This window comes from Anopheles merus, chromosome 3R (genome assembly GCF_017562075.2).
Source record: "Anopheles merus strain MAF chromosome 3R, AmerM5.1, whole genome shotgun sequence".
Taxonomy (NCBI): Eukaryota; Metazoa; Arthropoda; class Insecta; order Diptera; family Culicidae; genus Anopheles; species Anopheles merus.
The window spans coordinates 28,373,647-28,397,783 of record NC_054084.1 but is presented as its reverse complement, the minus strand read 5'-3'; the positions used below and the strand labels follow the sequence as shown (position 1 = coordinate 28,397,783).

Sequence of the window (24,137 nt, the reverse complement as noted above, 5' to 3'; positions counted from 1 at the left end):
CTGTTTCACACGAAAAATGGTATTCACATTCCTGGCCTGGGGTAGTGGATTGTGTGTGTCTTTTAATGCAAAAACTAAAATTTTCATTCTTGATCCTAATCGAACACATCAAGTTTGTGGACCGAAGAGAAGCGGAAATGGGAAAGGTTTCAGTTAGAAAGAAGGGGGAAGGGTATAAAAATACTCAAGGAACCTATGGACCATGTTCATTTATACAGGCGGTCCCCGAGATACACGGTACCTCTTATACGCGGATTCAGAGATACGCGGTTTCCTAAATTTGACAGTTCTTTGAGCAAATTGTACTGATTTGACACATCTATTGTAAAATGCCAAATAATTTCTGTTTTGATCGGATGTTAAAAACTATTTCAAAAGGTTTGAAACTGTTATTTCATTCAGAATCATATCAAATAATTGATTAAGTGGCTAAAACCACCCCCTAGTTGCAAATTAACACGAAAATTGATATTTTGGCTAGAAATCACGAGATTCGACTTACGCGGAAATTCCAGATACGCGGTTTTTTTGCGGCCGTTTTCGGTCCCCATTAACCGTGTATCTCGGGGACCGCCTGTATATGGTTTTTATCGACTATTTCAATTTTTGCGAATACAACAAGACCAAAAACCGTTACAGCTGCATCTATATACAGCCATATACAGCCATAATATGAAGAACAATCTCCATTGCCTCGGCCATTTGGGGGCCCCGTTGATGATCCCGTCGATTGAGGGGCCCCTTCCATTTGGTGTTGTCAACCCAATATACCCCGATTTTCCCTCCGGATGTTATGTTTACAATCAGATTTACTATTACTACCAGACCTATCAGAAGCATATTTATTTTATTAATCAGAAGCATTTTACTATCAGAAGCAGAAAACATTTGCCTTTTTAACATGTGCAATATTTTTACCTTAGTTGGAAGCGCAGAACGTTGCGTACATGCCCACAGCTCAAAACAATATCATCATTTCATCATCGTTGGCCCAAAGCGTTGGATCGAATGCATTGAACGCTACGCACGAATTGGGTAAAGCGAAAATCCGTTACAACAGCTGCCTCACGCAAACTACATGCACATACGACATTAAAAGGCTCCGAAACCGATCTCAACACAACGGTTCGTAGCCGTAGAAATTAGCAAGAAAAATTGACACCAAGCACGCTCTTTTTATCTGTTGATGTTTCATTCAAGAATCGATTCCGATGTCGATGTGTGCGCTTTTTAATTTGGCTTGTGTCTATGTTATCTCGCAAAAACTAAGAACTCGTGCCCCGGCTAACCTTTGGGGCCTTAGTCAAAATTGTGGACTGGACGAAGTGATGGTAGAAAGGCAAGCTGTTGAAGGGTTTGGGTCAAAATTGGAAGGGTCGACGGAAAGGAAATATCGATATGAATGATCGCGTAAAATTTGAACTAATTAAGCTGTCGGCAGCGGTCGGCAAAGTTCGGCCCGCCACAATATGCAGTCAGGTCCGGTCAGAAAATATTGGCGCGATTTTGAAAGATAGGAAGATCCTATTCATTAAAAATTAACTGAACATATTTTAATATGACAATTCATATCGTTGAACTCTTCCAAATTTGATCACCATAACATGGATTGTCGGACGAATCAATATGGTCAAATTTGAGGAGAAATTAGAAAATAGAAACGAATAATTCCATAAAAACCTGACTGTTGATTTTACGAGAACAATGATTACACACTATTGCTTTTTAAGGATGCAACGATTTTCTAGGAGTATTTTGTAAGGAAATGCGCTATCATTTTGTCTGACCTGGCTGAAGAATCTTTACAATCAATTTTAGTAATTGTAAGTTAATAAAACGAATTTGAAAATTGCCTGGATGATATAATAATTTAAGAAAAACAACAATATAACCAATCGCATTGTTTAATATCATAAACCAGTTATTTTGTGTATTAACTGTAATAATATAATAAAGTATGTGTAAAAAAATGCATTCTCCTGGCCCTCAACGCTCGATCATTTAGAAAGCAGCTTATCTAAAGCAGTGTCCTCCAACCTGAGGTCCGCGGATCAATTTAGACAAACATACTGCAATACAGGGTATTTCCAGTTACTTTCGAATGAAAATATTGTTTTCCCGCGTGCAAGAAGTTATCGCTCTGACCGATTGAAAATGAAGTGGCCGTAATTCGAAGCAAGACGGTACTTCAGTATTCATTGTAAAGGTAAACACCAACGTAAAAGCAAAATGTTGTTTTCATGTTATGCTCACGATCACCATTTTAAATCAAATCGTCTGTACTATGAAACACGAGCTGGAAACTGTAAAGTAGGAAAGAAAATATCGTTTAGAACCATCGTTCTTGTCAATAAAAGACAAACGTAACTAGCTTAGCGAAAACGATAACTTTCCGACCTTTAACTTCTTTTGAGTATAAATAAAACCAACTCCGATCATGGCAGGTCAGATTTGTTCGGATTGTCAGGATAGGACTAAGCCCATCCATCATCTATCGACTTCTCATTTAAGGAGTTTACTTATGTCCTCCTACCCAAGGTAAGCCCTCTAAACTCCAACGTCCTAAAGGTTTATATGATCGCCTAGACGATCAAGTGTCGAAAGTCCGCTTCGAAACAGTATCCACAGTACCCAAAATTTGAACATACCACAAAGCCTTTCTGATATTACTGATTGTTTAGTCATTGATATCGATTAAAAATTGGCGAAAAAAAGTATAGAAATTGGGGTTTTTATTGATGCGCAGGATGGCAGTCCATTCTGCTCATATTCATTTCTGTTTCATAAAGTTTTATACAGATGTGAACTGTATTTTGTCGAAACAAGTTTGTTGATTTGGTATGCACTCACGGTAATCATGAAATTTCAGCGAGAACAGCAAAGTGGTGTGAAGATTTTTCTCAACCAAAACGTTAATTCCGCAAGCCGAATATGCACCTAAAATTTTATCGGGGTGTCTGTAAGTAACCGCTTACCCAAATCAAATTTTTGTTCATCACGAGCAAGCGGGCATCGCATTATATTTTCTTTTGAGGCTCAAACTGACTTACATGTCGTTTTGACAGAATAAATAAATGCATTTTCAGTAATTTGTTTTACAAATATTCAGTGAAACGACAAAACCATGTATTACTCAATAACTTTCAGTAAAAAATGTTACTGCAGCAAACTTAGAAAATTTGCAGTGCATGATTCGTACACCATTTAACAACCCCCCCCCACCCCCCCTCGATGGATTTGGTAAAGGGGCCCGTCTACCATAACGCCTAGGGCCTCGGAGAGGATAGACCCGCCACTGATACATGCATAAAAGCAAATGTTCGTTTGCCGGCGTTTTTGTTTGACTGCTTTCCCTCACCCAATCGTGTCTCCAACCAACCCCCAAACCCCTAACGAGCGCCCTATTATCTAATCAAATACTTTCGAATTGTTTACCGCCCGTCAAATGCAAATATTTGCCTGTGTATAAACAGACACACACACACACACTAGTACAGCTGAAATCGCTTGTCGTTGTGAGTACTCAACGAAATGAATTCGCATTCCATTCGCGCATAGTCTCGCCTTTTAGAATTGGCACAGAACGTAACATTCCCATTCGGACCGTTTTGCCGTACAGATCCGTTTTTGAGCCCAAAACGCCATTCAAACGACCATGCCAAACATTAAGCTGTACACGGCCAAACTCAGCCCACCGGGCCGGTCGGTCGAGCTGACGGCGAAGGCGCTCGGGCTGGAGCTCAACATCGTGCCGATCAATCTGCTCGCGCAAGAACATCTGACGGAAGCGTTCCGGAAGCTAAACCCGCAGCACACGATCCCAGTGATCGACGACAACGGGACGATCGTGTGGGATAGCCACGCCATCAATGTGTATCTGGTGAGCAAGTACGGCAAGCCCGAGGGGGACAGTTTGTATCCGTCGGATCTGGTGCAACGGTCGAAGGTTAACGCGGCGCTACACTTCGATTCGGGCGTTCTGTTTGCCCGGTTCCGGTTCTATTTGGTAAGGCTTTTAAGATGCGTTGTGAAGCTGTAACCCTGCTTGTGACTCATTTAAAAGGTTGTTCTTACATTAGGAACCAATACTGTACTACGGAGCGACCGAGACACCGCAGGAAAAGATCGACAATCTGTACCGCGCGTACGAGCTGCTGAATGACACGCTGGTCGACGAGTACATCGTGGGCAACGAGATGACACTGGCCGATCTGAGCTGCATCGCCAGCATTGCTTCGATGCATGCGATCTTCCCGATCGATGCCGGCAAGTATCCGAAGCTGACCAGTTGGGTCGAACGACTTGCCAAGCTGCCGTACTACGAGGCAACCAATCGGGCGGGTGCGGAAGAGCTCGCTCAGCTGTACCGTGCCAAGTTGGAGCAAAACCGCAGCAAAGCCAAGTGAACGTGATCTGCTTGAGTGATCGCTTCAAGCCATCAAGCAGCTACCAAATATACTCTCTCAATTTGCATCATTTTGTTGGATTTCGGAGCCTATGCTAATAAAAAGAAAACGGCGTCTCCAAATAATGACATGCAGTATTTGTTGTTTGCTTTACACGCTATTTGATAAAGAAATCGCCTCTCCTCTCACTACTACCGACACACTCGCACCGAACGAGTGTTCATTCAAACCCACTGTGCAGCCATTACCGAACGACGAACGTTCGATTAGAAACGCTCGAACCGCTCAACACGACGGAGCCATGGCGACGAACCCCATCATCAAGCTGTACACGGCGAAACTAAGCCCGCCGGGACGTGCCGTAGAACTGACCGCTAAGCTGCTCGGTCTGAAGCTAGAAATCGTCCCAATCAATCTGCTCGCCGGTGATCATCGGACGGACAAGTTTCTGCGCCTTAACCCGCAGCACACAATCCCGGTGATTGACGATGGTGGTGTGATCGTGCGGGACAGTCACGCCATCGTCATCTATCTGGTGCAGAAATACGGACAGGCTGGTCAAACCCTCTATCCGGAAGATCCAATCGCTCGGGCCAAGGTAAACGCCGGCCTGCACTTCGATTCGGGCGTGCTGTTCTCTCGGCTGCGGTTCTATTTCGTAAGTTTTTTTTTTGTTTTTGGCATGCAAAAAGAACATGTTGTGTAACAATGGGGGTGGATGCTTCCCTCCAGGAACCGATTCTGTACGAAGGATCGGCGGAAGTGCCGCAGGACAAAATCGACTACATGAAGAAAGGGTACGAGCTGCTGAACGACGCCCTGGTGGAGGATTACATTGCGGGAAGCACACTTACGCTGGCCGATGTTAGCTGCATCGCAACGATTGCTACGATGGAGGAGTTCTTCCCGATGGATCGCTCCCGGTATCCGGCGCTGGTGGCGTGGATTGATCGGCTCAGTCACACCCTGCCAGACTACGACCAGCTCAACCAGGAAGGGGCGGTAGAGTTTGCAGAAATATGTGAATCGCTGAGGCTTAAAAATGGGGCGGCGGTCGCTGCGAAGTAAAGCCCCGATTCCAAGGGTTTTGACCACTTCACGGAGAATTGCTGTCCCATAGTGACTTAAGCCAAACGTGCACGCACACATATACAAGCAAAAAAGGGGGGGGGGTAGTTTGTTTACGACTCTGGTTGGTTCGGCGGCTTTTCAATGTCACCAGTACACATGCACGGAGGAATTCTATTTTGCTGCGGCATCTACGTTTATTTGGTAGCACATAAACCGAAAAAATATAAAAAAAAGAACAAGCAGCGAATTAAATTGACATTTCATAATAAAGTTCCTCTGAAATGTAAACAAACAGTTAGTAACTGTACTGAAAAGAATTCTGGACTGTTGGCATGCTCTTATCGGCGATTATCAACATACAAACACATACTTGTAAGGTAAAATTAAGCCCGAGAACGCTCAGTTCGGTGCTAGAATTCCTCCGCAACGGATACTAGAGCAGCTTAAGCAGCGCCATCCTCGTCCCTCACTTCACAGTGTACAGTAAGTTCCACTGCCTACTGCGCTTCTAGTTACCATCAGTACCACCATCAGCACTGTTCTTGCTACCAAGCGTCTGCATCAGCTCTCCGGCCGCTTTAAGCCCCGGGCCCATCACCTCCCAGTAGTACGGCAACTTCGACAATCGTTCCATCCAGGCGAACGTTTTGGGGAACTCTTCCGCCGACGGTTTCAGCATCAGGTGCAGTGTGGCCACACTGCTTACGCAGCTCAGATCCGCAATGGTCAGCTGATCGCCGGCCACATACTCCGACTGCAGCATCCTCTCCAGCCGCTGCAGCCCTTCCAGCGCACGCTGCAGGTTCTCCTCCGGTATCGCACTCTTGCCCAGCACGGTCAGATTGTCCGTGCAGAAGCGGAGCCGCGCGAACAGGATCGAACTCTCGAAGAAGAGGGCCGCATTGATGCGCGCCTGCTGCTCGTACTCGTCCGTGTAGAGACCGGAGTCGGCACCGTAACGGCGCGCCAGATAGATCATGATGGCGTGGCTATCCCACAGCACGAACCCGTTGTCGTCCAGCGTTGGGATCGTTTGGACGGGGTTTAGCTTCTTGAACTCGTCGCTCATATGCTGACCCTTGAAGACGTTCATCTCGCTGAACAAAGCGAAGAATGAAAAGAAAACAGAAGTGAGGATTAGTTTTACGACACACGTAAAAGGGCGACCCCTCTTCTTCAGTGACTTACCGAACATCGACGTCAAGGTTCAACGCCTTCACGGTCAGCTCGACCGCACGGCCAGCGGGACTAATAGTGTGCGTGTACAGGACCGGCTTGCTCGACATCTCGAATGGAACTGAAAAGCGTCCCACCACAAAAAAGTCAAACGGTCGAAGATGACCCGCTGCGTCCTCTTCTCTCTTTCGGCAGAGTTTTTACGAGGCCCTTTTTTCGGACTTTGACCTTGAGAGCATACTTTCGGAGAGCGAAACCGGTGTTTGTTTCTCATTTTTGTGTGTTAGCTGGATTTTAGGCCATTTGACGCAATCTTAATCGAAGGTGGAAATATCAAACCCCTTCCCAAACCCCACCTTAATGACGGTGTGGAACAAATCGATAACGTAGTGTGTGTCACACCTTATTTGGGCCCAGTACTGCTGACTCATTGCGAGTGCTATTTATGAAGAGCTAACAGGCTGGACATGAATAACTTATAGAATAGACCGAAGGCCTTGACAGACCATGGTAGTGACGCATAATAATTCAAAGTGCAGTACGAGATGAGCTTTAACTGGATCAAGTTTCAACTAGATATTTCACCCCACTTTTAACCGCAAATTCTTCTCTCCGTGGTCTCGTGTTGTGCTTCATGGATCTTTCGTAAATCGAAGTGAATCGAAGCTTAAATCGATACTCAAAAGATTCGTGAATTACTGAAGTTACAAGAATATCTAAAGATTCGTGCATCATTGAATTTCTCATCATTGGATATCTAAAAGCGTCAATCTGATCTTCGGACGGCTGGGGCTACTCATTGGGTCGCAATAATGCAGCATTTGGGAATCGTTTCGATTCGTTTGACAAGAAGGATTTTAAAATCTATTCAAATCGCTTATCAATGTACCTAACTGAAATCAAAACAAGGACAATCTTCACATAAAGATGCATAATGCATCAGATATTAATGAAGCTCTAAACATTTATGCATCTTTAGATATCCGTGCATTTTTCAAGTGCCATGAATTTCAAGAGATAAATGATTCAATAGATTCATGAACATTTAAAGATTCATGATTCTTTAGAGATACATGTATCTTTAGAAGGTTCAAGAGGAAGAATTACTCAACTAAGAACTAAGAACTAAAAATATCAAAAATGTCAAATATCAATATAATTGAGATTCAAATTCGAAGATTCACTTTTAAGAATCATTCAGATTGATCAGTCAGTGTTACCCATCTCTAGTCTCATCTCTTCCGTTCTAGAGTTTCATTTGACTGAAAATCGCTTCTTTCAGCGATTGAATTCAATCAGTGTAGCAACAGCATCCTCAACGAGATGACGACTTCACCGGCCATGATTCTGTACTACGACGAGGTCAGCCCACCGGTTCGGGGCGTCCTGCTAGCCATTGCAGCACTCGGTGTGAAGGACCGCATCAAGCTCGAGTACATCGATCTCTTTAAGGGTGGCCATTTAAGTAGCGATTATCTTAAGGTAGTACAGCCCCACGCAACGCCTAGCGAATAGTTGATCTAAATTAAGCCCTCTCTCCAACTTCCAGATTAATCCACTGCACACGGTCCCCGTCCTACGGCATGGTGAATTAACGCTTACCGATAGTCACGCTATTTTAGTGTACCTGTGCGATGCCTTTGCCCCACCAGGGCACACGCTAGCCCTGCCCGACGCACTGACGCGCGCGAAAGTTTTCAACATGCTGTGCTTCAACAACGGCTGTTTGTTTCAGCGCGATGCGGAAGTTATGGTATGTAGCGCGGCTTCTCAAACCAATTCCCTTTCTTTGCCATTTAAAACCGTTCTCTTGTGTAGCGTAAAATCTTCAGCGGTGCCATTACTGACCCAACGCAGCATCTCAAATCGATCGAGGCAGCGATCGATGCGCTGGAGCAGTTTCTGCAGCGATCACGCTACACCGCGCACGATCAGCTTTCGGTGGCAGATTTCGCGATCGTCGCGACACTCAGCACGGTGGCCATTTTTGTGCCGCTCGTGACGGATCGTTGGCCGCGGGTATGCGAGTGGTTCGCGGTGATGGAAGCGCTGCCATACTACAACGACCAGAACCGCGTTGGGTTGGACATGTTGCGCAAACATTTAGCGGGAAAGGTTAAGCTGTAGAACACGCTTCTCAAACGCTTCTATATTCATCGTAGGATTCGTTTTCAGTGCAGTTGTTTTCGATGTTTCATGTTCTCTTTCTTCTTTATTGTGCTTGTATCGGTGCCTTGAGAATCTCTGTGGGTGAGAGTGTTGCCGATCTTCGCTTTCGCTTCGATATACACACTCGATACGCTCTGGATGTTTATTTTACAGTTTACACGACACATTCGCGGAAGCGGGAAGGAGGGTAATAATTTCGTGAGAATCTACGCTCCGCGAGGATCACACACCTGGCAGGCAAGTGTGTGAACAGTTATAAGTTATCAGAGTATCATTTTTTCGATGGAGTTTGCGTTGCTTCATATAGCGTTCGCAGTGCGTGTGGTCGAACCATCTTCCCCATTTCTGCCAGCGTTTAAACTTTGTTAATGTTTGTTTTTTTACGGCATGAGTAATATATTCACTTTAACAATAATGCGACAAATTGTGTCCGACAGAATTATTCAACATTTGTCTATTTCAACATGACGCACACATTTCATCTCGTTACCGCTTTTTTGCCGGCTGGATCCTTTCAATTGATACCGGGTTTCTTCACAGTTCTACGCATTTTTTGCTGCTACATAGTTAATTTCGTGATCAAGATTTGTTTTCTTCGATGAACTTTTGAGGAAAAAAGGAGAAAATAATAAAATGAAAAAAAAAACAATGAATTTGTCTCCTATAATTTCTCTCTAACCATTCTGTGGCGTTAGATTTGTACGCATTTAACTTCCCTCCACGATGTCCACGTGATGCATGAAATCTTCGTGTTTCTTCTCCTAAGCCTCCAGCCACCAGCCAAACGCAAATATCGTTCGAACGCTTTGAATCAGGTTTAGTACATTAGTAGTATTTACAAGCGGAAATTCTACTCCTTCTGCGTTAATTCATTCCTCTTTCTCTGATGTCAAAGACAGCTTGAGGTTTGCAGCTTTTTGTTTTTTTCTAAATTCATTACGTTATGTTCATGCTAATTCCTTCTAAGAGTCTCTCTATTAAAGTTGTTTCAACACTGCGTAAATATATGTATAGATATATACTATAGCCCTACTCTGTCTGTTTAACACATCAATCACTCTTCCAAGAAGCAGGTAATGGCTTGAAAAATAGAATCTAAAAATAACAAAAAATACACAAAAAACGGTACAAACGAACGAAAATAAAGCTAACCTGGTGAAGGGGTACAGATATGATTTACTAATGGAATTGTTGTTTTGTTGCGTTTCGCGTAATTCTCATAATTATTCCTGTTTTAGTGAGAGTTTTTTTTAAATCATTTGTTCTCCTATCTCACTGTCTAAAACACGCGGGCACGTTTGGTAGCGCGCATGTGTGTGTGATGTACGATTTGTCGTTTTTTTTTGTAAATAAAGTCCACTAAACAGATCGCTCTCCTCTCGTTCTCTGTGACCTATACACTAAACGTAATTGGAATCGCGGCAGCGCGTCAAAGCGATAAAACTGTTTTGGTAATACAGAGCCGGGTGCAGAGCGGACACCCCCGCGTGTGGGACACTTCTTCTCCCCTGCTATTTCTCCACCAGGGATCGCTGCAGCACCGCCTCCAGGTCGGCATCGAACGTTTCGCCCTTGGAGTAGTCGGCATTGAACCGTTCCAGCACCTTGGGCGGATCGGCACTACCATCCGGCCGCTTCAAGCTACCGGTCGTCGACGGTCCCCCGTTTGGTTTGAAACTCTTTGCCGCCGGCGGTGGTAACGTAGCGCCGAAGGCAGCACCGTACCGAGCCCCATTCGAACTGCTGCTGTTGGTGGTGGACGATGCAACGGTGCCAAATGCACTGAACGCATCGTCAAACTTCGCATCGAACTCGTTGTTGCTGCCGCTGCTCGTGGTGAGATTGTTGTTCAGCACGTTCGCGGCATCCATCTTGGAGAACTCGTCCTCGAACGATTTCAGCATCATCAGCGTCGTCGTCGCGGTGGACGACGCGCCAGTGGGTGGTACCGTGGTGGGCGAAGTGGTGCTTGTGCTGCTGCCTGTCGTCGCACGGAATGCATCGAACTGGCTGTCGTTGGCCAGCGCATCGCCACCATCGCCATTGCCGAACGCGCCGAACAGCGAGGCTGCACCGTCCATTTGGTTGGTGTTTTTGGAGAAATTATCATTAAATGCATCGAACGGATCGGACGTGAACGGGGACTTGGTTGTCGTGCCGATTGGCGATAGAGTATTGTTGTTGTTGAGCTGGTTGGTGGTGTTGTTGAGTTTGCTGTTATTAAGCACGGGCGTATTTGCACCATCCCCGGATATGCGCACACCCTTGAACAGTTCGTCCAGCTCTTCCACGGAAGCGGTGTTGGTAGAGTGGCCGAAGTTGGCGTCGAAAGCGTTCAACACATTGTTGTTGTTCTTCGTTGTCGATGCGAATGGATCTGTGGTGCAAGGCAGTAAAATGCAAAAATAGGTTAATTTTATCTCCGAAAGGCCACATCGTCATCGAAAAAATACGAACCATTCACTTGCTTATCATCCTCCTCCGTGTCGGCGAATGGATCCTCGATATTGAACGGATCCTCGTACCGGTAGTCCTTGAACGGATCGTCCGCAAAATCGGCTACCGGAACCGGTGTCGGCGCTGCGGATGACGAGGCAAACTGAGCGACGGGTGTAACGACGACCGACCGAACCGCCGATGCTGCCGGTGTTGGTGGTGTGGCCGCCTCAATGGTGATGGTAGCAGTAGGTGTCACCGGCGCTGCTGCCCCCATCGCTGGCAGCATACTACCGAGTGTCGCCGCATTGGAGCTGGACCCCGTCAGCGAACGATTGCTACCGAATGCGGTCCCGCTTGAGGCGAATGATGACGGCGTCGCTTGTTGCAGTGTTTGGGAGGTAACGGGTTTGAGATTCTGCTCGACGACACCACCGCCATGTTACCAACAAGCCCCCGGTGCGCACACAACACGCGGCAAAACAACAACAGAGGTGTAATACAGTGGTTGTGTGTGTTGTGTGTCGATTGTGTGTGTATAGTGTTGAACAAAGATGAAGATGTGTTTGGAAGAGAGTGGTACAAAAAGAAAAAAAAGAAAAGAAAAAGAAGGAAAATAAATTAGAAAAATGTAAAAAAAAGAACAACAAAATGAAACGAACACAATGACTCAAACAATAACAAAACAATACGACATTAGATGGTTAGAGAGTGAAACATGTAAACAAAAATATGATAAACGATGAAGCGAAAAAAAAAAACAAGTTTAGTTTTGGCACGAACTAATACAGCGTGGAACACACCGATAACCGAATCCGAATTAGCAAAGGAAGCTTAAATCGATCGAATTAAAAGTAGTGAAAGTGAAAAAGGAAGATCAGTAGGTGTAGTGTAGTAGGTGGCCATAATTAGCATAAGATAGTAGAGAGTAGTATTTTTTCATTAATTTACAGGCGAACTAAGACCACCGTCGTCGTCGTCGTCACCCGTTTTGTCCGCAATACAGGTCTGGTTTGGGTGTGCCACTATGTAGAGATAACAACGATTTGTGTGGTGTAGATAGAGCATATTCGAGTTAGTAGTGGGAGTATAGCTAGTAGCACGTGATTGATTATCGGAGCTGGGGGGGGGGGGAGGGGGGAGGGGGGAGGGCTGTGTATTAGAAGCTTTTCTGATAGCACACCGTGCCTTTCGCCGACTAACAGGTTGTTCTCGCAAGTGAATATGCAATTTATATGCACGAAAATGCGTTCGGATATGTTTAGCTTTTATAGACACACCACTGCGCTGCGTATTATTACTGCATTATCCTCGCCACCGTACGCGAGCCACTAGTAGCGTAACGAGCCACATTACCACTAAAAATAGAAACGGTGCCAAAAACGATAACGTACGAGAAATAGAGATAGAAAGAGAGAGTGTTGTGTTAGTACGAGACTTTTGCTTTGCTTGTTTTGTTTTCGGTATGTATATATATTTTTTGTTTTTTGTTTTTCGCCTTCGCTCCTAGATAAGTAGGGTGTGTCCTAAGAAGAGAGCATGAAACACGCTTCTTCAACTGCTAAACGGTTAAACTTCCGGCTTCAGTTGATGATTTAGATGATGTGTATATGAATTGTTCTTTCGATGTTTTTTTAACGACGATGCGTTTGAAATGGATTGTGTGTTTGAGAGTGCTTATAATGGTACAGTAATAATGGGAGGGGCATTTAACATGTTGCAACTTACACACTCACACACACTCACATTTTGCTAAATTTAAGCGTTGCAGAATCAACAGAAAAGTAAAATAATGTCTAAATCCAACTATGAATACAGATTTCTGTGATGTTTGCCGGGTTTTCCAAGGGTTCTAAGTTGTTGTGGGACACTGCCTTGACTTTTTCTAATAGGAATTGAACTTTATTTGTTGGAAATTGGACTTTATGGCACCCCTTTTTGACAGGAGTTGTCCAACTAAGGGTGCTACAAATTCCAATTCCCTTTACATTAAGTTCGTTTCACGCAAGGAGTCAATAAAGTGTCCCACAGCTATGAGTACTCCTGGAAAACCCTGTAATTGTTCTGGAGGGAATGAATATCCTTGCAAAGTTCCAACAATTAAAAATTTCAACAAAGTGTATGTGTGTGAGCGCGCGCACTGATAAGAAGTGTAATTTAACGACAAAAGCAATCATGGTTCAATCAGTAATTTCGTTTTTTGTGAGAAAATAATGTTAATTTTGTTAATTGTTCTAAATTTCGGGTTAATTCGATTCAATTTTGCACCAAACTCGGGGCTTTATTTTTATGCTTTATGGACATTATTGTGTAACGATATAATTTGTTTGCTTTTATTTGCGATAGTCCAACAAAAAAAAAAACACAACTGCAGCACAATCAATCAATGCACAAAACGCTGTTGCGAATAAATAGGATTCTCTAATTTCGATATCTCTTTGATTAATGGAGTGTTGTGATTACTTTTGCAGCATTACAGCATTCTCTTTTGCCCACAAATGCTTAAGTACTGATGGCTAACTGAAACAACATTCGTTTACGTGTAATTGAGAGTTAGATGAAGACCATTAAAGGTGCACTAACATACTACGCCTTACATATATGCAGCGCGCCAGCATGCAGCCTTCTACTACACGTGGGTGCGAATATTAAATAAATTTGCTACATTTTGATTAACTCTTTAAAACAGGGGAGTTGTTTCTTTTTCTCTACCGTGAAAACAAATTAACAGCGCAGTGTGCAGAGTAGGATGAGTTGGAATGAGATTCTTGTTTTTTTTTACTACACTTTAACGAGTAATTAGCGCGACTTTTAATTCAATTTCGGTAACGCGGTGTTACACGCTTCGAATCGCATCTTCACCAAAAAATAGCTTTGAAAACTTAGAAGAAGCATAATCAAAACAGTAAATCCGTTGCATTTAAAACACGTGATAACAGTCCACGCGTAGAACAAAACAGAGAAAATAAAATGACCAAACGAGATCATCAACTAGTTCGTTTGCGTTTTGCAACCGAAGATCGACGACGGGAAAACGGAAAGGGTTTAAACATCGAAAGCGCCATCCGAAGGCGTTTGCGCTAAGCTACAACACAGCTAATATTATGCAAAGAGAGAAACGCTGGCTTTTTAAACGGTACATTTAATCCCATATCCGTTTGGTAAATATAATGGCTTGCGTATGTATTATCTGTATATGTATATATCTATGCATAACTCTCTCTCGTCGGTTGTTCATCCATTTCTACACGAACTCGTCATCCCGCACTCGCTTAGGGGCGGCTTCCTCCTCCTCCTCCTCCTCCTATCAATGGTCATTTTTTTCTTTGATCCAATATCTTATCGTTTTGATTAAAGAGTTTAACAAGAAACAGGAAAACAATATGAATAGAATATACACACACCCGTCCTCGTACTCCTACACAGGGCGCTACACGGTTTTTTGTTGTTGATAGTTTAGTGATTAAGCTTCATAGAATTCAGTACTATTACTCGTTAGACATCTCCACCGTGCGTGCGTGTGTGTGCGTGTTGTTTGAAGGGGTTGTTAATATTTTAAAGGTGATGGTAATTGAGTTATTTCGAACCAATTCGAGCACGGAACGTTACACGAAACATGATTAATGCGATGATGCGCGCGGATAAACCCCTCTTTGTTTCTCACATCTAATGCGATGCAGTAAACAGTGCAGACACACACACACACAAACACACGATCGAAATGAAGATTAACAGATACGTTCAACTCAAAATATAGAGAGCATCTTATACTTTTTTTGTGTGTTGTTGCACTCGCAGCGTGTCGCTCAGCAATGATAGTGAAGAACACTGTTGCACTATTGCATCACCTAAATCGACTATAATTTACGCTTTCAATGGCTATTTCACTATGAATTCGAGTGTTTTGCTGTGAGATGCTGTGCATTTTGGAGATGGAGCGCGCGCTCGTGTGCAAACACGGTGCATTCAAGTATTAGCTCGATACACACACACGCGCGACCCAAGGGGGAGTACTATTACGAGTTTCGCTTTCTTTGCCTCCGCCCATCAGTAGTAGTTTTCGCGGTTAATTGTTAGTCTCTATTAGTATTACTATTACTCGGATGATATTCACTGAAATGCGCGCGATGAAACGATAGAAGTGCAAAAGAAGAAGAAAGAGAATGGTTAGATATCATAAAAGGGGAGGGCAGCCCAGCCAGAGCGTGTGTGTGTGTGTCGTATGTGCCAGCAGCCAGAGCAAGCAAGCAGTTTGATTGTAATGAAATTTGAAAGAGTGCTAAATATGATCCAAACTACCTAATATGTTGATACCCACTAAAAAGTAATAATAAATAAAAGAAAAAAAACAGGCGCATAATACAAATTTAACTATCATTAGAAACTGTGCAAAAGAATACACCTACCAAATGCATTCAATGAAACAATTTAAAACTAAAGCATAAAAACACAACAACCAAAGTAAATATAAACGTGGGGTACGATAGTTTATTAGTTTGATTAGATAGTTTATATAACTACGCACTAGCTTAAAGGCTATAACAACAAACAACATGCAGTTAAATACAAAATAAATGTAACCTGCTGTGTGATTACAAAGATAATATTAGTAGAAAATTAGCAAGAGAAGTAAAAACAACTACGAAAACTGAAGGAAAATACTACAAACATGCCACTATTAACATACAAGTGCAAAGATGAAAGGAAAATGAATGACAAAGAAACCGTCTCATGACAGTAAGATTGCGTGTGCCGAGAGTCCACACCACGCAGTGGAAGAAAAACACTGTTGAAAGGACTAAAGGAATGCAACGAGGAGATGGAAAAATAAAACCAAACAATGAGCAGAAGAGAGAAGAGGAAAACGATAGAGCGGCAGGGCATCAACAAAACACACGAATGATGATGGGAAATTCCGGAAAAAAACCAGAGAAAAGAGAGAGGATCGCGGATCGATCATCCTCTCCACTCTCGTCATGTCCATCTAGGGTTCGTGCCAAAACGATAGATAATCTGGTTGTTGATAACTACCTTATTGTCGAAGTCGGCAAAGTTGGCAAAGCTGCAGCCGCCGCTACTGTCACCGAATGCATCCGACGCCGGTGGTGCAGGTTTGGTAGGCGTAGGGCCCTGCCGTTGCGCAAATAGTGGGAGAGAGATATACAGGAGGACGTTGCGCGTACAGTGGAAATTACGTAGAAGGTTGGTTTTGTCAGTAAGTGTTTACAGTTGGTTAGAGAAGAAAAGAATAAAAAAGAATTACAGTTAAGAGAAAGAGAGAGATAGTTAATCTACTGTGCTACTGACAGTTAGTAAACGGGGTTTCCAATCCCTTCTAAGTTCTACCATCGTCCAGAGAACGGACGCTACAGTGACATGGTAGGGAAGGATTAACAGCCCCCCGGGTGCTTAGCGGTGACTTACCTGCATTGGTCGTGGTGGAGCGGGACGCGGCGGTGGTTGCTTTGCCTTCTTCGGCGGCAGTGCCGGGCTGGGCGATTCCGGACGTGGCGGGGCAACGGATTTGCTGGGACTAGGCGACAGTGCTTGACCGGCAGTGGTCGGCGCATGTAGTATGGCAAACGGATCGCATCCGAACTCATCTTTGGCGGGCTAAAAAAAGAGAAAGATTATTTTTGAGAAATAGTGAGTTAACGTGGCCCAACATTCGTGTTAATCGTCTTACCTCTGCTGCTGCACTGCCGCTACCTTTCCGGTCACCGAACGGATCGGCGGCAGCGCCCGATCCGAACGGATCCGCCGCTCCCCCTCCGATGGCGTGCGACGGCGCTTTCGCCCCAAACGCACCGAACCCGTCTTCCCCAAAGCCGCCGCCGCCGCCACCCGCCGCCACAGTACCGCCGTGAAATCCGCCGTTCGACCCGACGTCGAACTGGGTGGCGAACCCGTTCGACGATTTGAAATCGTCACCGAAGCCCGTCTCGGCCGGCTCGCCCGCACCGAACCCGTTCGATCGGTTGTCGCCGAACGGGTCGCGCTTGTTCGCGTTCTCGACCTCCTTCTCCTCCAGCGCCTGCTTGGCCTCGCGGAACTCGGGCTCGATCTTGAGCGAGTAGTCGGACACCAGGATCGGGTCGTTCGACTCGATCGCCGACCGGAACATCGACAGCGCGTCCGTCATCTGACGCTGGTACTCCTGTATTTGAGTAACCATGGCCTTCACCTGGCTGATCTCCAGCTGCGTGTCCTGCAGCTGGGACGTCAGCCGGTCGACCTCTTTGGTGCTGGTGTTGTACTCCTTCTCGAGCGACTGCTCCTCGTCCCGCAGCTTCTGCAGCTCGGAGCGGCGCGAGTCCAGCTCACCCTCCTGCTCCTTGAGCGTTGCCTCCTGCTTCTGGCACTGTTCGCGAATTTTAGTCACCTGATATGTGTAGCCAAACGATTGCCGATAATGTAAAGAAAACGAACACGCAGCGAGAAAGAGAAAGAGTAGAGTTTGATTAGTAAAAGTAGAACAACGCTTCCGGGCACGATAAACACATAACACAGGTAGCATTTATTGAAGGACAAGAAAGGGAAAATGGGAATGATGGTGGTAAAGGGAACAAGGAGATGGGGATCCCGTTTCACAACTGTCCGGTCTAGGCAATCAGCATCATGAACCCTTTTAATAGTTTAATTATACGCTTCAAACACAATTCTAAAGTACTTATTCTTTATTTTCTAGGTTTATATCCACAACAAATAAAATGTGTGCTTGTGTGTAAGATATTGTTTTCATATTGAATTAGATCTGTGGTTTATTACAAGGTTTTTTTTGTAAACAAAAAATTAATACCGAAAATAATAAATAGCGAACCAAATGTTCCAATTACATGTATAAAAAAATCACAGTAAAAAGCATAGATAATATTAAAAAAAAACATAAAAGTGATGTGGAGAAACAAATAAATGATATTGAGTCACATTGACCGGACCCGGTGGAAACGGATGAAATATGTAGTAACGTAAAACGATCTAGGAAAACAAGGTAAAACCAATAACCAAAAGGCACATCAAAATGGATAACAAAATAAAACATGACAACGACATGAGACGACAATGAATAAAGGAAACGGCACTGAAAATGAAATGAATTAAATTAAAACGAAACGAAACGTAACAATGAAAGGAAAATGAAACAACAAAACGCAAGCTGAGAACGAAATGGGACGAATAGAAGAAAAATCATAAAAAAAATAAACGAACCTGTTGACGAGCTTCGTCAATGCTGCACGCTACCTCTAGCAAGGCTTGATCTACATCTACTTGCTACAGTAGTGACAATGTGGCACACCATTCGAGAGTTTTTATTTGTTTTTGTTTTTTTTATCAGGTAGAGTGTGTAGGAGATACACAAGCACAAATCAAACCAAACACAAGTAGTAGTTTTTTATTGTTTTTTGTTTTATAGAAACCCGAAACAAACACGCAAAAAAGATACGAGCAGAGTAGTTAGCAAGAATAAAAGGTGTAGAATCATCAAAAGTCAAGTTAATGCAGTAATAATTCACTTAAGAAGGTAAATGTTTAGTATGCCCGGGTATAAGAGCATTGTTAGTAGAAATAAATCGATCCATACCAATGTGAACCATGCGCGCCTTATTTAATCATGCCAATGTTTTACCATTAATCACTAAGGGCTCTAAGGATAAAACGATGTTGCACACACATGTACACAGTATTATTATGAACATTTTACAAAACACGGAAAGGGTACGTAACATATAATGAAATATAATTTAGTGACAGTTGATAATCGTTTGTTTAGACAATGCATGTATTAACGATATTCCGAAGTCATTTGATTCATGCGAGCAGGTCGTTTTGACAGCAACAGTTTTGACAATATACAATATCACGAATGATTAAAAATAAATAAAATATCACAACGCTTCTTTTCGCGATGAGTGTAATCGTGCGCTTTGCATTGTGATTCACGCAATGAAATTGCCCAGCAGCCGAAATCGAATATCGTTGTGCGACAATGAGATCTGAAACATTGCAATAAACTCAACACACTAAACTACACCACGGTCTTCTTGCAAGAGTGGCACAGAGCGCTGATAAGATAAATTTAAACAATTGCTTCTCGCACCGAGGGCAACAAACTATTGTTGGCATAATTAAAAAAGATCTGCCATATTTTATAGAAGGCAAGGTCGAGATGATGATGATGCACAAACCGAGAGATAAGCGTTTTGGCACCGAAAAATGCAAATTCAACGTCATATGCGCTGAAAGCTGCACGATTACATTTAAAGGAAGGAATTACATGACTACATGCACATTCAAAATAACTCAGTCTTAATCTAAAATGGGTTAAAATTTGCAAACAATATCAAGTGTTAGGATTGGATATTGCTGGAATCGGAAAGCGATTCAATTACCTGTTTACGCTGCTAGTACAACCAATGTTAGACAATTTTAGTATTTTATATACAGCAAGTTAGGGCAAAACCACCAAAATAACAATAAACTATCAAAGGGATGCATGTTACTTTTTTAGTAGAAAGAAGCAAAAAAAAACATGAAAATACCACTGACCGGAGCCGGGGGACCCGGTTATTGTGTTAGGAGAGGGACAGCAGTGTGGGTCCACCTTCCCCGGAGTGGGGGTGAGGGGTTAGACAGGTGTGCAGCAGCACGGCATAATCTAAATCCGCACTTACCTGATTCTTAAGGTCATCCAGTCGCTTCTGTGCTTCACCTTTTTGGTTTTCCAGCTGCTTCAACGTGGCCGTAAGTGTGTCCAGTTCACTCTGTTGATAGCAATCAATAAGTAGATTAGCAAATTTAGGTTTAAAAAGTGTTTAACGCAGCACCGCATACCTGGAGACTACGCAGCTCACCGCCCTTGATTCGCACATCCGCCTCCTTCTGCGCAACTTCCTGCTCCAGCAGGCGGCGCTCCTTCGCAAGCTCGTCAATTTCTTTGGATATCATTTCCAGCTCCGGATTGCTGTACGTTGGCTGTGGTTGTTCCTGGGGGGGGGGGGGAGAGGAGGACGTTTGTTAAAAAATAAGTAAAAATGTAAAACTCCAAAATTAACCCTCCAAACTAGTGGTGTGATCTCTGGAGCGCAGCCACGACTACGATCCGACTCGAGCTATTGCTAGTCCGATTCCGGCTCCGGCAAAATTGGAACCACTAGTTCCGAACGGAGTCGGAGTCGCAGTCGTCCTGAGTCGTTTGGAGTTGGTCAGAGTCGAAGTCGGAGCTGAAATGCCTGGCAACAAAATATTGCACTGGCCGTCTCCGCTCGACTCCAGGCAACTCTAATTCTGAACGACTCCAAACGACTTAGGATGAGTTCAGATGACATCAGAAAATTTCAGATGACTTCAGAAGACTTCAGATGTCATCAGAAGACTTTGGATGTCATCAGAAGACTTCAGATGACATCAGAAGACTTCAGACTTCAGATGACATCAGAAGACTTCAGACTTCAGATGACATCAGAAGACTTCAGATGACTTCAGAAGGCTTCAGATGATTTCAGAAGACACCGGATGACTCCGGACGGCTTCAGGCGACTCCAGATGACTACGGACGACACTGGATGGCTTCGACTTCGGACAACTCCGTGCGGTTCCGGACAACTCCGGGCGGCTCCGAACGAATGCTGGACGGATCTACCTTCCGGAGTCGGTTCCGAAATTGTCGGAGTCGAATCGGAGCCGACTACAGAACTTTGCCAACTTTACACATCACTACTCCAAACCCGCCATTCTCACCTGCGCCTGGATGAGCGAGCTCTTGCGCAAGCTGGGCGGCACCATGTTCGGGGCGAGCGCCTGCGGCGGATCGATACCCTTCTTGGCCCGGTCGACGAACCACATGGCGAGACAGAACTCTTCCAGTTTCAGCTTGCCCGACTGGTTCGTGTCGCACAGGGCCCAGATGTGGGCGAGCTTGTTCTGCGCCACGCCCGACTGCAGAAACACATCCTTAATCTCCAGCCCCGATACGAGCCCGTCCCGGTCGGTGTCGCTCTTGTTGAAGATCTCCTCGTACTTGCAGCGCTCGAGCGGCGACACCACCCAGCTGGTCACCTCGATCGGTGGTGCCGGCGCGGACACGAGCGGCACCCCTCCTAGTCCCATCGGTACGGGCGGAATGACGGGCGCGGTCATGGGCGGCGGTCGGGCCAGTGCAGCCGGCAGCGGCGGCACCACCGGCGGCGGCGCAATGTCGCTCGGGAAGTTAGCGACGAAGCCACCGGCACCGTCGGCAGCACCTCCGCCGAACGCGTCAAACCCCCCGCCGTTCTGGGGCGGCTGGGGAGCATAGTTACGCTGCAGCTGGGGCGGCAGCATGGCCGGAATGGCACGCTTGTCGAGCGCTTCGTACACGAGATGCATCGCCACACAGAACTCGTGCTTGTCCAGGCTGCCGTCGCGATCCTGGTCGGCCAGATCCCAGATGCGGCCGAGCGTCTCCACCGGCAGCTTCGAGTTCATCAGCGTCATGCGGACCTTCGCGCCGGGCAGCAGCCCGTTCATTGGGCCGAGCGAATCGAACAGCTGCTCGTACTGTTGCCGCTTTTCCGGCTTCATCGACCAGTCTGTGCTTTCGACCGGGAGCAGCTTCACCTGTGCCGGTACTTTTGGTAGATCGCCCTGCGGAAAGGGAACGGAGAGAAGAAAGGATTTTTTAACATTGTTTTTAAACTAAATGTAACCGAAAGCAATTATTACTTACCACCTTCGGTGGCTTCGACAGGACATTGTAGATGTTTTTGAGATTGATCTCGGAACCTTCCTGTGCCAGCCCGATCAGCTTGAGCGAGACGAAAAATCCCTCCTTCGTGAGGAAGCCCTTACCGTTCGGGTCGGACAGGTCCCAGATCCGGCTGAGGACGACATCGCTGAGGCCGGACTTTTTGAGGAATTTCGCCGCATCCAGTGCACCGATTTCGTTCGCCTCCTTTGGATCGAGCTGTATACGGGCGATGGAAGTATAGAAACAGCCATCTTTTACTAAAAGCATTCGTAAGTATTGGTTGCCCGCGAGTTGCGTTTTTGTTTGTGTTATGCAATAGGTGCAACCATTCTTTTTACAAGTAAATGTTTATAAAGCTTGAGTAAAATTACATAATAAAAAAAATTATGCTTTGCTCCAAATTAACATAAAAAATCAACCATCTCTCCGTGTAAGGTTTCTAAACCCGATAAGAAAGGTATTACGGCCTGCCAGGCAGCGTATTTCGCACGCTCCGAATCCATTTATCGATTTTCCCCTCCTGGCAATAGTACCACATTGGCTTTGTTTTGGAGCAGCACTGTGAAGGTAGGTCAAACGGGTCTACAACACTCCGTCGTCAAACTGAACGTGATTAGTTCCGATTTACTAGCATTACTCATTTTTCCAATACGATTATGACTGTTGACAGCGTAAAATCGAGTTGATAAACTCTCGTGTGCTATCAGAAAATTGTATCGTCGTCGCTGGACACTGTCCACTTCCGCCTCAGTGTCTCATCAACGGGATTTCCTGATTTGGCACAGGTGTATCGACCGAAATGACCGAACACTCGCAATAGAGTAGGCCTTGACGATGATGATGATGATGTAGTTGGGTTTCCTTCAACTCACCTGTTTATAGTAAGCCTCGTATATCAGGATGTGGTCTCCTGCGATCTGTAGATGATGTGGGTTGATGAAGGAGGAAGAAAAGAACAGAACCGTACACAGATATTAGGTATGATATAAATCACAAATCTCTAGTGGCATTTGATATCGCAATCACCATCGTCGCTGACGGGATGACGTTTTTCCCTATTTTGAGAATCTTTTCTTTAAATCTTTGTTTTATATCGATTAGTGTTTCTCCTTGGCAGTTTGAAAGTGGAAGTATTCCATAGTACGAGGCAGCGCCTTCGTGCAGCCCGATACACCACCAACACACATCGTTTCTCCACACTGATAAGCACAGCACAAAAAGGGCGTTGTAAGTGGGCAGGGAATTCTTGTCGTGCAATAAAACTGAATGGCGTTCGCAAACCATACACTCACAGCACACTTTGGGCCACTTGTCTTCACTGAATTCTAATAGGACGAGTTCCACACAATCAAAACCCCCTTTTAGGGGAGGGAAATCTCCTCCGTTTGCACAGGAATAGCACAACACACACAGAGTTCACACAGGGATGACGCTTCCAGCGGAATTCCCTCGAAACACACACTTACCTTTACAATGTCGGGCATTGTGTGGCGGATCGTTTCACTGCTGCGAGGCGGCGCTGTGTACTGCGAAAAGTGTGCAATCGGAATCGATCCGTCCTCGGTGGGCCTGGTGTAGTGGTATTGTTTTTTTCTTCTCCGCGGTTGCCTGCCCGCTGCTGCTGCTGCTGCCTGCTGCCGTTGGTGGTGTGCGCTGCTGTCTTCCTCCGCTGGCCGAACAGTGTGTGTGCGTGTGCATCAAATCTGAGCAGAGCGACACGAGACGGGATGATGCACACGAAAGAAACAATACACACGGCGACGGGGGGACCACCAGCAGGACAAGCAAGATAATGATGATGGCTCGCCCAAACACACTGTTATCACTTGCAAACGGCGAGGGGCGAGTGAGAGTTTTCCCTTTCCTATTTGTTTGCTGGCACTACACTGCACTACACTTTGCGCTTGCCTAATTTCAGGACGAACACGACAAGTGCGTGTGTGTGGGTGTGTTTCTTGCTTAAACTTTACGCACTTTTTCCTACGCTGCTCTGTACGCTGCGCTGTGCTACTCCCGTTTGCTCCGTTTGACAGCCAGCGAGCTTTCCGTCTCGCAAATTGCTGTTCCTCTCGCTCTGTGAGTCTGTGCGGAAGCGAGATGGAGAGAGAGAGAGAGAGCGAGTTGTCAGAACGACAGTAGGCGCAGTGACAGTT

General features: G+C 45.1%; 5 protein-coding genes across 9 annotated transcripts; 3 read left to right on the top strand and 2 right to left on the bottom strand.

Annotated features, from left to right (window-relative positions):
- Positions 1 to 3,525: 3,525 nt before the first annotated feature.
- Positions 3,526 to 4,531, top strand: LOC121598011 (glutathione S-transferase 1-like). Its single transcript, XM_041924434.1, has 2 exons — positions 3,526 to 4,006; positions 4,080 to 4,531. Exons 1-2 carry the CDS (start codon positions 3,656 to 3,658, stop codon positions 4,404 to 4,406), a joined length of 678 nt encoding a protein of 225 aa, XP_041780368.1. The 5' UTR covers positions 3,526 to 3,655; the 3' UTR covers positions 4,407 to 4,531.
- A 60-nt stretch (positions 4,532 to 4,591) lies between these two features.
- Positions 4,592 to 5,794, top strand: LOC121598008 (glutathione S-transferase 1-like). Its single transcript, XM_041924428.1, has 2 exons — positions 4,592 to 5,064; positions 5,139 to 5,794. Exons 1-2 carry the CDS (start codon positions 4,708 to 4,710, stop codon positions 5,472 to 5,474), a joined length of 693 nt encoding a protein of 230 aa, XP_041780362.1. The 5' UTR covers positions 4,592 to 4,707; the 3' UTR covers positions 5,475 to 5,794.
- On the bottom strand, positions 5,647 to 6,796 carry LOC121598010 (glutathione S-transferase 1-like). The gene is made up of 2 exons (XM_041924433.1): positions 6,666 to 6,796; positions 5,647 to 6,574 (listed from the first exon to the last, which is right to left on the bottom strand). The coding sequence occupies exons 1-2, from the start codon at positions 6,761 to 6,763 to the stop codon at positions 5,986 to 5,988; spliced, it is 687 nt and encodes a 228-aa protein (XP_041780367.1). The 5' UTR covers positions 6,764 to 6,796; the 3' UTR covers positions 5,647 to 5,985.
- LOC121598009 (glutathione S-transferase E14-like) lies at positions 5,875 to 9,237 on the top strand. Of its 3 annotated transcripts, none has more exons than XM_041924430.1 (4): positions 5,875 to 5,960; positions 7,904 to 8,135; positions 8,203 to 8,406; positions 8,472 to 9,237. In XM_041924430.1, exons 2-4 carry the CDS (start codon positions 7,977 to 7,979, stop codon positions 8,778 to 8,780), a joined length of 672 nt encoding a protein of 223 aa, XP_041780364.1. In that variant the 5' UTR covers positions 5,875 to 5,960; positions 7,904 to 7,976; the 3' UTR covers positions 8,781 to 9,237. The 3 variants fall into 3 exon arrangements, with proteins under 3 accessions (XP_041780364.1, XP_041780366.1, XP_041780363.1); XM_041924432.1 differs by having other exon boundaries at positions 5,876 to 5,960; positions 7,936 to 8,135; XM_041924429.1 differs by lacking the exon at positions 5,875 to 5,960 and adding an exon at positions 7,146 to 7,191 and having other exon boundaries at positions 7,936 to 8,135.
- Positions 9,238 to 9,978: 741 nt separating this feature from the next.
- LOC121598006 (epidermal growth factor receptor substrate 15-like 1) lies at positions 9,979 to 24,036 on the bottom strand. Of its 3 annotated transcripts, XM_041924425.1 has the most exons (12): positions 23,451 to 24,036; positions 22,857 to 22,901; positions 21,964 to 22,200; positions 20,997 to 21,881; positions 20,091 to 20,243; positions 19,931 to 20,020; positions 18,468 to 18,530; positions 16,945 to 17,640; positions 16,683 to 16,871; positions 16,290 to 16,388; positions 11,280 to 11,676; positions 9,979 to 11,199 (listed from the first exon to the last, which is right to left on the bottom strand). In XM_041924425.1, the coding sequence occupies exons 1-12, from the start codon at positions 23,466 to 23,468 to the stop codon at positions 10,334 to 10,336; spliced, it is 3,738 nt and encodes a 1,245-aa protein (XP_041780359.1). In that variant the 5' UTR covers positions 23,469 to 24,036; the 3' UTR covers positions 9,979 to 10,333. The 3 variants fall into 3 exon arrangements, with proteins under 3 accessions (XP_041780359.1, XP_041780361.1, XP_041780360.1); XM_041924427.1 differs by lacking the exon at positions 16,290 to 16,388; XM_041924426.1 differs by lacking the exon at positions 18,468 to 18,530 and having other exon boundaries at positions 23,451 to 24,035.
- Between the last annotated feature and the right edge of the window lie 101 nt (positions 24,037 to 24,137).

Bases quoted from the DNA above. Each gene is read 5' to 3' on its own strand.
- LOC121598011 (XM_041924434.1), top strand. From the start codon at position 3,656: ATGCCAAACATTAAGCTGTACACGGCCAAACTCAGCCCACCGGGCCGG. The intron at 4,007-4,079 runs GTAAGGCTTTTA...TTCTTACATTAG, and splicing joins CCCGGTTCCGGTTCTATTTG to GAACCAATACTGTACTACGG.
- LOC121598008 (XM_041924428.1), top strand. From the start codon at position 4,708: ATGGCGACGAACCCCATCATCAAGCTGTACACGGCGAAACTAAGCCCG. The intron at 5,065-5,138 runs GTAAGTTTTTTT...GCTTCCCTCCAG, and splicing joins CTCGGCTGCGGTTCTATTTC to GAACCGATTCTGTACGAAGG.
- LOC121598010 (XM_041924433.1), bottom strand. From the start codon at position 6,763: ATGTCGAGCAAGCCGGTCCTGTACACGCACACTATTAGTCCCGCTGGC. The intron at 6,575-6,665 runs GTAAGTCACTGA...CGCTTTGTTCAG, and splicing joins AACCTTGACGTCGATGTTCG to CGAGATGAACGTCTTCAAGG.
- LOC121598009 (XM_041924429.1), top strand. From the start codon at position 7,161: ATGGTAGTGACGCATAATAATTCAAAGTGCA. The intron at 8,136-8,202 runs GTAGTACAGCCC...TCCAACTTCCAG, and splicing joins TAAGTAGCGATTATCTTAAG to ATTAATCCACTGCACACGGT. The intron at 8,407-8,471 runs GTATGTAGCGCG...TCTCTTGTGTAG, and splicing joins AGCGCGATGCGGAAGTTATG to CGTAAAATCTTCAGCGGTGC.
- LOC121598006 (XM_041924425.1), bottom strand. The intron at 22,201-22,856 runs GTGAGTTGAAGG...GCCCGTATACAG, and splicing joins ACGAGGCTTACTATAAACAG to CTCGATCCAAAGGAGGCGAA. The intron at 11,677-16,289 runs GTAGTTATCAAC...GTCGTCGAGCAG, and splicing joins TTGCCGACTTCGACAATAAG to AATCTCAAACCCGTTACCTC.